At 44.4% G+C, this 12,368-nt stretch overlaps 1 protein-coding gene across 1 annotated transcript; it reads right to left on the bottom strand.

Annotated features, from left to right (window-relative positions):
- Positions 1 to 5,770: 5,770 nt before the first annotated feature.
- Positions 5,771 to 12,350, bottom strand: KCNRG (potassium channel regulator). Its single transcript, XM_038761983.1, has 2 exons — positions 9,916 to 12,350; positions 5,771 to 6,223 (listed from the first exon to the last, which is right to left on the bottom strand). Exons 1-2 carry the CDS (start codon positions 10,494 to 10,496, stop codon positions 5,977 to 5,979), a joined length of 828 nt encoding a protein of 275 aa, XP_038617911.1. The 5' UTR covers positions 10,497 to 12,350; the 3' UTR covers positions 5,771 to 5,976.
- Between the last annotated feature and the right edge of the window lie 18 nt (positions 12,351 to 12,368).

The following is a 12,368-nucleotide window of genomic DNA, read 5'->3' on the forward strand; positions in this document are numbered from 1 at the left end:
AGGAGGACATTACCAATTTTAATTGATTAATTCTGTAAGACATCTGAAAGCTTCTAGACTGTGTGCCCGTCTTGTAGACTGTGAGCCCGTTGTTGGGTAGGGACCATCTCTATATGTTGCCGACTTGCACTTCCCAAGCGCTTAGTACAGTGCTCTGCACAGTAAGCGCTCAATAAATACGATTGAATGAAAACTTGGTTAAACTTGGAATCCACTCAGTAGTATCAAGAGATAAGTTGAATGAATGAATGAATAAGGCAACATGGATTCATGGAAAGGGAATAGGTTTGGGAGCCGAGACCTGGGTTCTTTCACGTATCTTGTGACTTTGGGTGAGTCTTTTAACTTCTTTGTGCCTCAGTTTCCTCTTCTGCCAATGAGGATGTGAGCCCTGTGGGGAACAGGGGCAGTGTTCTGATTGTATTCTTTCTACCCCAGCAGGTAACACAGTGCTTGCCAATTAGCGCTTAAATGCTGCAGTTCTTATTTTGTATTCTTATTTGAAAAGTGGACAGGAAACCACATCGTAATTTGGAGTCTTCATCGTTTTTCAGTACAGTTCCCTGGACTGAACATGTCAATTCAGGAGTCAGAGAGCAGTCCCGCCGCCGTGTGATTTATCACACTGCTCAGACCTCGGGAGCTTTGAGGGAGCAGGGTGGCTCTCAGTCAGATGTTGCCGTAGCCTCCCATGTTTGCAGGGAATTGTATCAGCTTGGACGTGCTTCTTCCTCCTCAGAGTGCCGGACGGTGAGCTCATCTGTCCCTGCGCAGCCATTGGTGAGCCAGGTTTGGATGTTGGGTAGGGACCTTCCTTATATGATGCCAACTTGTACTTCCCAAGCGCTTAGTACGGTGCTCTGCACACAAGCGCTCAATAAATACGATTGAATGAATGACTTTTGTCGCTGCCCGACTGGACTGGACGTCCGTGGAGCTGCTGCGGCTGTCCATTAACAGCAGGTGGCCCAGCAGCTCCAGGGAAGCCGCCGGCAACCACGGCTTCCAGCCCCTGGACCTCGAGTGAGCCACTTGGTTTAGCTCATTTTGTTTTACAGACTCCCACCCTGCTGCCTCCCTACTTCAGATTTCACAGTTCGATGCATATGGGACTTGCTTCTATGGGAGTCCTTACCTCGGACCCTTCTTGTCACTGAGCTTTTCCGCCAACTGAAGTAAGACCCTTCTGCATCCAACAAAATCAGTTACGTTGTCTCGTCTCGATACTTCCGGTTAAGAGAATAAGCCACTTAAGCTGGACTTTCTCTGTCACTATGCATATTTGAAGAAATAACTGAAAAATGCAATTTGAAGAAATATTTAAATTCATTCCTTAGCGCATGGGAGAGTACGATAGTTATGAAGGAAACAGTTGAGGTTGGGTAAGAAAGTGCAGTGCTTTGGTAAGTTAAAGGACCTTGAAATGAGGCAAAAGAAAGGCTTTTTGTTCATATAAGTGCCTGTGAAAGGGCTAGTGAGGTGCCGGGAGAGTCGAAAAGAGGTGAGGTATACAATAGAATGTTTCTAAACGAGCGAGGTAAAACATCTTTACGAGCAGCACCGCAGACCACGTTCTATATTGGCACATTATGTGTAGTGTTTGAGAAGTATTACGGCTTTTTCAAATGATCTGTACACTGCGTTTGCCAGACTTTGTTGTAAACAAACAAAAACTTCACCTTGGCAGTGCTGAAACACTCTGAGCCTCTAGTGGACCCTTGTTTCTTTTCTGTAAGGTTCCACATTCTGTGGTTGGGGACAGTCACTAGTGCCATGAAACAAAACTTTGACTTTCTGTTGATTTGATTCAACCCCATTTGCAAGGTTTATGCAGTTCCCGTCACATAGAGTCAAAATGTAGTCATCTCTTGGGTGGAGTTCTGCCTGTGCTGTAAACACTCCTCAACTATTTTCTAGTGTCTTAAAGAGGCTTTTTTTTTTACCAGTCAGTAATTTAAATGAGCTCATTCAGAATAGAATCTGAAGACTCATTTACTTCCAAAATGAAGATAATATTAATCTGTTTTGGTTTGGGATCAGGAGAAGCAGTGTGGCCTAGTGGAAAGAGCATGGGCCTGGGACTCAGAGGACCTGGGTTTTAATTCCGGATCCCCCACTTGTCTGCTCTGTGAGCTTGGGCAAGTCACGTAACTTCTCCGTGCCTCAGTTACCTCATCTATAAAATGGGGATTAAGACTGTGAGCCCTATGTGGGACAGAGACTGTCCGACCAGATTATCCCGTATCTCCCCCAGTGTTTAGTACAGTGCCCACCACATAGTGTTTAACAAATACCACTTTTATGGTATTTGTTAAGTGCTTACTATGTGCCATTCAAAAAAAAAAATCTAAAGACTGGCCCTGTGGCAGTGCCTGTATTTATAGCAGGTGTGCTGTCCCCAGGTCCTGGTATAACCTGCCCTGCAGATGCTCAATAAACACTTGTTCGTTGACTAACTGACCCACTGGCCAGCTAAGAACTCTAGTGGCTGCTTGAAAATACCCATTTTCCATCCAGTTAACTGAAGACATCTTTGGCAGCTATGGAATGACAGGATGTTGTAAGTAGCCACATGGCAGAGTTCTCAAGAGTAGCAGCAGCGAGGTCAGGAGGGAATTTCAATTAAAGAAAGCTAGAGAGGTACTGGCCAGGATTCAATATGTAGCAGATATAAAACAAAGCCCCTAGGCTTTTGAGATTCCTGTATGGAGAAATAATGCTGGGGGGCAGGAGAAGGGGGCACTCTAGAAGAAACCAGAAGGTTCCGTTCTATTTATATATTCCTAACTCTAGTTATTTTTTCAGCTGTTTTATCCTGATGTGTTTGTATGGCTTCCTGCTTTACCTTTGTTTTTCCTCTGCCTTTCACGATCCCAAAATAAAGTTCCCTGAGGGTAGGGAACATGTAGTAGCATAATTTCCTGAGCACCTATTCGGTGAGATCCATGAATTAGACTCCTGGGAAGTATGGAATAACAAAGTGAAACATTCCCTGCCCACAAGCTTATATTATGAACAGGAGAGACATGCATTAAAATACTTACAGGGGTCTTGCTACTCTTGTATTCACCCAAGTGCGGTGTTCTGTCCAATTCATATTTATTGAGCGCTTACTGTGTGCAAAGCACTGTACTAAGCACTTATAATGAAACTCATCTCAATGCCAAATTTTGCCTAGATTTTCTCTGGAAGGCCTAGGCTAAACAATACATAAGTTTTAGGTGCAAAAATCCCTTTTCTGTTAAACAGTTGCTGTTTTCTTTGGTACTGTACCTGTTGACTCCCCTACTAACTCACCAAGTTCTTACAGCTTTCACTCCAATCCACAACTCTGATGACATTTTCTACAACCCACTAACTGTAGAGGCGTGTGGAGGGAGAGAGCAGTCTCATTAAAAGTCAAGACCTATTCTTCCATCTCCACCCACACCGAAGGGTTCTGTGGGACCAATAGCAAGTCTCCCAGTTCTCGGCCTATTTTTTGGACAAGGCCAGAGAAGAAAAATGGACTGGTTCAAGTTTCAAAAGCCTGAAAATACCTCAGCAGCATCTCTCCACCCTCTCTCAATGTGTTTAAATCCTTTATTCCCTAGGGGCTTGTGCACAACTAAGCTTGCTCTGACTGGGACCGCTTTATAGTGTGTGGTGGGAACCAGGGACCATATGTGGCAGGGGTTCTCAGTGCTACTCTTATTTTTTCCGGGAGGTCCCTTGTGATGTACATTTTTTAATGTGGCCATTTCCATTGTTTATTATTGAAAATCAATACAAATAAAGTTTATAAAGCAGAGCAAAAGTTTGACGGATGCAACTGCACCAAACAAATGAGAACCATTACGAGTAGGAGGTTATGAGAGAGTCTGTAACGTATGGTTCCCAGGCTGCTTTCCAGTGATCATTTCACTCTTCCCCCGTTGCGGCCCTCTGACGTCAGATCAGTTTGGACGAGAGCCCAAAGCGGCATTGGTTTTACCATGACCTGGGAACAATTTATAATTCACAAGTAGTAATTACATCCAAAAACTGAATTCTATACCCACAGTCTTGCTTGGCTTTCAACAGATCTTTACTAGGGCAGATTCCTTCCAGGCTTCTAAGAAACACAGGCTGCTGAGCCCTGGGGAAAGCCAGGCTGGGGGTGAGGTGGGGGAGAGAGAGAGAAAAAAAGAGAGAAGAACCAACTGTAAGCAGTTTCTCTACGCTCCTTGTTTTATGGAAAGGAAATGGAAGAGGAGGTGTGATGCATTAAATGTCACCATAGCTTTGCTCAAGTCCAAATGAGAGGTATTCAACAAGCAGACATGAATGGTCTGCTTAAAGGCAAAGCTGAGTTTGCAAAAGAAGGCTGAGAAACTTTTTCCTAAAGCAGGCAAGGATCTGGGACTTAACTTGCCCCCACTTACCTACTACTTCCACCTCAGTCCCACTTGTCAAAAAAGTAACTCATTGGTCTTAGACTGGTGGTGGTCTTACACTAATCACTTCCCTTCTATGCCATTCGCAGTGAGCCTGTAGAACTGTGCTAACAGAGATCCGGGCTTCAAAGGGCACTTTGCAGAAATGGGTGTTTCTTTTCCAAGACACTTAGCTTGGGGCCCGCCCAGCTGGAGGATCTAGCGGGTGGAGGAAAAGGGAGTCGCAAGCCATCTCCCCCGGGGTTTCGTTCTCAGTTGTAAAAATCAATTTACTATGTGCAGAGCACTATACTAAGCACTTGGGAGCATACAATGCAAGTCATTTTAATGCAAATGTGGACAGGCTAAAAAATACAGCAATAGAAAAGCAAAAGGTTGAATGTTTCCTGGCTAAAGTGTGTTTGGGCACTTTTCAGCTTTGGGTCTTTCTCCCTTTTAATATAAAAATGTAATGTTTAGTAAATAACCTGAGCAAATTACTGCTCAGGATGAGAATATTATACACCATAGGTAAAAGGAAGGGATGATCAGAATGAAAACTAATAATAGTAGAAGTTATGATAATAATAAAAACCCCTGGTACAAAGAGAAGCCGTGACAGTGAGAGATGGCCAGAACTGAGAGTGGGAAGACCTACGGGAAGAATGAAATGAGCAGTTTCCAATGTTCTGGAGGGGTGGAGATGGGGGAAGTGACAGAGAGTTTTTCCATTTTCGAAATATTCCCATTTCACTGAATTCTGCTCGGGGATCCGGCGAAAGGACCATCAGGGCAGGATCTTGCTCTCATGAGCCAGTCAGTAGCATTTATTAAGTGCCTATTGTGCAGAGCCCAGTAAGAGGTTGGAAAAAACAATGCAGTTCTAGATACATGACCCCTGACCTTAAGGAGCCCCCAGCGGGACTGGATGATATGTTTCTTCGCATGGTTGGGGACAACAGAAGCAGAGAAGTTGGAAAGTTGCCAGAGCAAGGTCGTAGGGCCAGTGAGTCCCCCACCTCGGGATCTGTCAGATCTGATTGTCAAATGTTAAAAGAGCTGCAAACTATTTGGGAGAAAAGCATCATAAGAAAGCACAGTCCATGCTTATATCAGCCACACCGGCAGAGGTGATCCTTGCCTGGGCTGGCTGGACCAAAATTTGGAATAATAATGATGGCATTTGTTAAGCGCGTATTATGTGCAAAGCACCATTCTAAGTGCTGGAGAGGCTACAAGGTGATCAGGTTGTCCCACAGAGGGCTTACAGTCTTAATCCCCATTTTACAGATGAGGTAACTGAGGCACAGAGAAGTTAAGTGACTTGCCCAAAGTCACACAGCTGACAAGCGGCGGAGCCGGGATTTGAACCCATGACCTCTGACTCCCAAGCCCGCACTCTTGCCACTAAGCCATGCTGCTTCTCTACTGGAATCCAGTAGGAATTTGCCATGTCTTGGGGGCTTGCCCTCATCCAGGGTTAATGCCTCTTCGCAGTACTCCTTGCTCCCTCACACGCACAAAATGCCACACCAAACTGTTTTGATTTTTAAAGCTTTTAAGCAATTGTCCTTGCCCTCAATCACTTCTTTTTCTGAGATTGCACTGGTGTCGGCACCGGATAATTTTCTGGCTTCTGGGCTTCACTGAGCGTCAGGGCTTCTGGCCTGTTTATCCTCTGAAAGCTGTAGCACTCAACGTTTTCTTCTGAGGACACGGTTCTGGTACTGATCAGGTGAAAACCTTCCTTCAGTAAAGTGTCAACCAACAGTCCTAGGACGTTGGTTCCATTGATCAGTTTCCGGTCATCAGGGTTTATAGAAACATACCTAAGGCAGAAGACATCATTAGTGGCTTTTAAAAATACTCCATTTCAGCAAAAATTCCCATTTTAATAGTGAGAAAATTCATTTTATTCCTTTACTTTCAAGTGGTTCATAACATTATAGTTGTGTTATTGGCACTTTTAGACTCAATTCCCTATGAATGAAAGGTTGTGACTGTTCACTGACAATCTTTACTTAAGATGCCTCTATCCACCATGAAAAGCACTTAAATTTACATCCAGTTTCAGCTCCTTTATGATCCTGGCTTCAGAACACTGATGTTGGAAGGGGCACACGAGAGCCTTAAGGAAATAGGGGAAACTGTTTTTAAAACTGTAAGACAGTGGAGTTACCTGATTGTCAAGCAGTGTCATCAGGGAGGATTGATATGTCTATTTAACTTCCAATGAAGTAAAAATCTGCTGTCCTATCTTGGAAGCAGCGTGACTCAGTGGAAAAAGCATGAACTTGGGAGTCAGAGGTCATGGGTTCGAATCCAGCTCTGCCACTTGTCAGCTGTGTGACCTTAGGCAAGCCACTTAACTTCTCTGTGCCTCAGTTACCTCATCAGTAAAATGGGGATTAAGAATGTGAGCCCCACGTGGGACAACATGATCACTTGTATCCCCAGTGCTTAGAACAGTGCTTTACACATAGTAAGCGCTTAACAAATACCATCATCATCATTATTATTATTGGAACCTCTAACAATATAAAAACACTAATATTATTGGTCTGTAATTGATAGAGCACACGGTTCTGGGTGGTTTTGTTAGAAATGGGAAATCTGGCCTTGTTTCAAGAATCAACCTCCCTTTTCTAACACTATTCCCATGAAACAGTTGGTTCCAACTTAGGTTTTGACTTAAGCCTCCATTTTTCAGGAACCAATCATGTTGTAATTCTGAGGATCACCAGAACTCAACCCAACCAGTGGATAGTGTTGGTGGATTCAAGATAGCCTACAAAACTAGTCCAAATGATTTAGGCAAATTATCCCAACTCCATGAGAGGAATAGGAGTGATCCACTCCCACCGCTCTTTAAGAGCTGTTTGCTCATCGCAGGTTCTGACAAGATCTGAGAGTTTCCATTCAGGGCTGCGAAGGTTTCCGGTTTGACATCTCCTTGAAACCTGCCCCCTTCCCTTCCCCACACTCAGAAATGGAAATTTGACACAAGTGTTACATGACGTGACCTTTTACCTAGCTTTGGGATGGCACAATTTCAAATAGTGTCCCTCTGCCCACCGAAACCCATTAAGTGAATCTGTTGAGAAGGGTCTGTCTTTCCTCCATTTTATAAGGGGCACCTTATAAAATGGCAATGTCAAAGTCCGGGGCAGCCCAGGGTGACCTTCATGGGGAAACTGGGCTTCCTTGGTCTCTTATGGCCATGTGAACTGTTTGCAGTTGAACAGGTTGAAGAGGCCTTGGAGGCATCCTCACCTCCTCTCTGCTCTTGGGGAGGACAGGGCAATCAATGTGGGACAGCAGTTCTCATTACAGTAGTCTAATGGTGATGGAACAAGGAAACTGTTCAAATATCAGCCAAGTTAGGGAGTCCATCTCTATAAATATCTCATTTATTGTAAAATGCCAGATGCAGCAACTTCTTATGACAGTAGGAAAAGCTTCTCCCTCTTCCAAGTCCTAAAACACATATTTCACATAAAAACATTAGAACCAACATAAATGTTAATCAGGACATTATAAAAGAGAGATCAATTCCATAGATACAATACATAAGGTACATAACATAGGTAGTCATTACACAGCAGTACAGTTGGGCAAGAAGAAAGTCATGAAGTCCATGGAACTTGATTTTCTGCGAGAGACAAGTCCTGAGAAGTTGGAGGTAATGATCCCAGGGCACCACAAGGAAGGGATGGAATAGAGTGTCACTTACTGGTATGTGGAAAGCCAAAACGTTTGTCAATACGTGGATTTTAAAATATTTTCTCATCTTCCCATTGAGCCAGTTAAAAATCATTCTACAAATCCTAAACTCAACAGGATGAACATTCTTGGAGACTAGTCTGCAACGAGTTCTTCCATAATGTGTACTTTCACTACATGATTTGCATAGACTGCAAACGAAGGATTAGGGAAGATTTCCTTGTGTCTGTGGGTAGGACCCAGTGGGGCAGTGTCAGAAGAACGGCTGGGAGGTGGTCAAAGCACAAGTACTTCAGTCTGAGTTTTACTGAATGTGAGGTTCTCCAAGAACACAACCCCCAGGTTAGTGGAGAACTGACTATTCAGGTGGAAAGTAGGGTAATCAACAGGTTTCAATCTGACTTCTTCCTCTGATTTAAATGAACACAGAAATGCATAAATGGCACGAGGCAAAGAACTGGGAGCTGGGCAAGATAAAAACATCTTTAACTGAACAAGATCTCAAAAAAACAAAAAAATACACAAAAAACGAGAACCTGGACACTAACTGGTGCTCCAGAAAATCCATTCATTAAACTAATTGACCAGAAACATGAGATTTCTTTTAATAACTTCTAGTGACAATAACTGAGAATGAGGCTCAGACAGTGGAATTTTCACAACAGATTTTTTAAATTAACCGAATCTTTGAAGAGGGAAAAAAAATGGAACAGATAGGAACCATATGACTACATATTTAACCCATTTCAATTTCTTAATCTTACATCTATTTTTTCACTAATTTTCTCCCTCCTTCTCCTAGTGCACAAAAAAGAGCCTCTAGTTTATTCAGACATTTCACCTGGCTTCTATGTGCCTGGGATTTTTCTGCTGCACTTTTCAATTTACATTTAATTATCTTTATTTTTCAGAGAGCACCAAAAGTAGATTATCCCTACCCTTTGAAAGGTCAATCCCCTGTATCCCTCAATGCTATCAACCCCCTATTTTTGCTCAGTTTGATAAAAAGTTCAAATCCCTTTCCCTGCAAACTAAAAATGCTCAGGCCAACATCCTCTAATTTTTGGGAGAAGCTTAACCATTTTCCAGTTGGTAAGTCAGACGAGTCCACGACTCACAAAGAATACTTTCAAGGGCCCATTTTGTCAAACAGGCACCAGCTCATATGTCTGGCCATTTATAGAGGAGCAAGACTAGAACACCCTTTGGTAGCCACAGCGTCATAGAAATGATAATGAGGGTGACTTTAGGGCCTGGTAAAGACAGAGAGGGTGGGGAAAAAAAAATGATGCTTCTATGACTAAAGTGAACAGTCAATAGAGCAACTTCTCTCCCTCATTTGCTCTTTACCCTCCGGGAAGGAACAAAATGGTCAAGAAGGAAAGAGAAGCCTACATCCAGTTCCAGCACAAAACCCCATCTGTCCCCCATGGGAAACTAAAGAGAAGTGAGGAGAGACCAATGAAGTCAACACATTAGAGCTAGAAGTGAGCAAATAAATGGCAAGGGAGGAAAGAAGCATGTTAAAGAAACGATGGGTGGAAAGGGTGGAAAAATCTAGTCCATTTTTAGACAATAGACTGCAGAAAGCTCTCAAATGGGGCAATTTTACTGAGACTAAACTCTGGAAATCACACTTGCTGGAACAGCCAATGATCACCCCAAGAACCATTTTAAGTGGTAGAAATCTCCCAGGAAGACGAGTGATTATTGCAGGCCTAAGAGACTATCGAGTTGGGGAAAACATCAGAAAATGGGGCCAGAGGAGAGATCCACTGGGGCGTGGGGGAGGGAATACCTGGCCTCAGCCGGCTCGCCAGTAGTGCTGTCGGTGCCACACTGGAAAATCAGGTCGTGGTAGGAGGGCCTCTGCGGAGGGAAAGGAAGCAAGGCTGTCTGGGCAGGGGACGAGTCACTGCTCCAGGTCTGGGCAGAAGGCTGCTCCCAATACTCCGTGATGCGCCCTGTGAGTACCTCTACCGTGTGGCTGCTGGAACCAAAGATCCGGAAAAAAGCTCTGGTGTCCTGGCACAGGAACCGCACCTCCAGGAGCTCTGGTCTCGGCTTCAGGAGGTGCTTTTGGTTCAGGAGACGAGCCAGGGGGTCGAGTCGGTAAAAATCGACCTCTCTTTGGAGCCTCAGATAGTCTGAAAAATCTGCAGGCAGGGCAAGCAGGTGGGTTCTCAGAAAATCCAAGATGTAACTGAATAAGACTCCATCCCTGTCCACGAAGAACTGACCGTTCACCAGCCTGAATTCTGGGTCACCACCGTCTAACATGCGAGCCAGCCGGGATGCTGGGAACTGTTTTAGGGTCGACAGCCGGGTCGTGAACTTCATCCCTCCTACATTCAAAGTGATCGTCTCTTGACTGCTCATTCTTCTCCTCGGCTGCGAACCGCGAGCTACCAGCAGTCCTGGGCTTCCAGCTCCAACCTATGGAGAGACCCTGGACCTGTTGTGTGTGCGGGAGCAGGGGTTGAAGAGCCAGAGAGGGTTGAACTCCCAGGCAACAGGAGTAAATAGTGCTTCCAGGAGCTATGTTTGCAGAACCTGTTGCTTGGGAACTGTAAGTGCAAAAACTGAAAAGAGCAATAGATAGGGACAGATGAGTAAGGTATTTTGAACAGCCACTGAGAAGTTTTTAAATATGGTCTTTCAACCAGTTATCAGGCAGCTGAGGCTCCTCGCTTCCACTGTAACCTTTGCTGATCCAAGATTGTCTTTTAAACATAATACGATTTGGTATTAGCAGAAATGTCAGTCTCAATAACAGGTCAATATTTTAGGAAGGGTTATCTACAACTAGAAAAGTTATTTTGCTATCTTCCAAGACAAAGTAAATGGATTTGCAAGGAACTACAGAAACCTAGCTTCTCGACCAGCTTTCAGGTTATCAGCTGAGGCGGGCCGGAAGGAGTCAGAAGCCCATCTCAGTGACTCATAAAAATAGCTCCCACCTTCAAAGAGATGCCTTCCAACCAATGACCAGGAGTACCTAAGGGACTCATTAGTTGGGACACGGCAGTGCTACTGTGCCATTTCCCCGGACCCTCTTTTTGTGCTCTCCGTATCACTAACTCCTTCATTCACCTCCATCCCCACCCTGCCTCTCCTCCATGCTAATGAGAGCAGGGCTGAAGGAATGCAATCTTTTGGCTCTCTGGCCTGCTCCCAATTTCACAGTTAGTGAATTAGAGAAAGCCCCATTCTGACCCGGTATTGGGGGAAATCGGACAGGTTGGAGAGGGCACCCAAAAGGGACCTTCACCCAACAGTGGGTGCAGAACAGCAGCAGCGGGAGCTAGAGGAGAGCCAACAGGGGTGGATTCTGGAAGAAGCAAAGATGCAGGCCTGTGTTTGCCTGGTTGAACAGTACAGGAGGCTGAGGGCAAGTTCAATAACTCAGTGGCCTCGGTCTGACTGATTTCCCAATGACCTTCCTTTCCCCATCCCCTCCTCCTCTTGCCTGAATCCATTTTCAAAATAGAGAGCTTTCCTCTTCCACCTCCCGCCCTGTGCTGTGCCTGTTCTCACCTCAGATGGCTGCATTTTCATGGCCAGACTTAAGGCAATAGCCCAGATCTGGCCAAGGGAACCAAGCCACAGAGTGTAGCCTCTTAACCGTGGGCACTGTGGGAAACAGCAAGTTAGAAAACCAGTGACAGACGAGGAACTGGTAGGTGTGTTTCTAAACCATGTTCTAAAGACAAAAGAATACAAAAGGACAATTACTGTTAGTTTCTACACAACTTGAGAAAAGAAAGGCAGATAGATTTTTTCTTTCCCCCAAAGTGTAAACCTGTTAGAAAGCCACTCCATTGTTTTAGCTAAAGAAATAACAAGTCTCAACACAAATTCTGGAAATCCTGTCTGTTCTCATCGCCAAAATGTCCTTCCTGTTTTGGGGAACTATCATCCAACCCTAGATTAAAATTCAGCATTCAAAGAGCAGTTGTCACTGCTTGATGTGAAACACTTCATGTTTTACTAAAGTTAGATTGGTCTGATTTAAACCTCCCCTTCCCCTGTATTTGTGTTAGAGAAAAAAACCCTTTTCTCCTTGGAATTTCAAAAATACCACTTGGAAAAGAAAATGGGAGTTGAGAATGTCAAATTCTCCAGGTCCCCTGTAAGTTCTTCAAGTTGAACAAAATGTATAGGATGTGGATTCTGACCGACATGCTACTCTTGAAATACCCATACACCCGCCCCCCACCCCCCGGAATTTATTCCAATTAAATTCACTGG

This window comes from Tachyglossus aculeatus, chromosome 20 (assembly GCF_015852505.1).
Source record: "Tachyglossus aculeatus isolate mTacAcu1 chromosome 20, mTacAcu1.pri, whole genome shotgun sequence".
Classification (NCBI taxonomy): Eukaryota; Metazoa; Chordata; class Mammalia; order Monotremata; family Tachyglossidae; genus Tachyglossus; species Tachyglossus aculeatus.

What these genes read in the sequence shown, in the direction of transcription:
- KCNRG (XM_038761983.1), bottom strand. Translation starts at nt 10,496, where the DNA reads ATGAGCAGTCAAGAGACGATCACTTTGAATGTAGGAGGGATGAAGTTC. An exon ending in GGCGAGCCGGCTGAGGCCAG is followed by an intron (nt 6,224 to 9,915) that starts GTATTCCCTCCC and finishes CTTCTGCCTTAG; the next exon opens with GTATGTTTCTATAAACCCTG.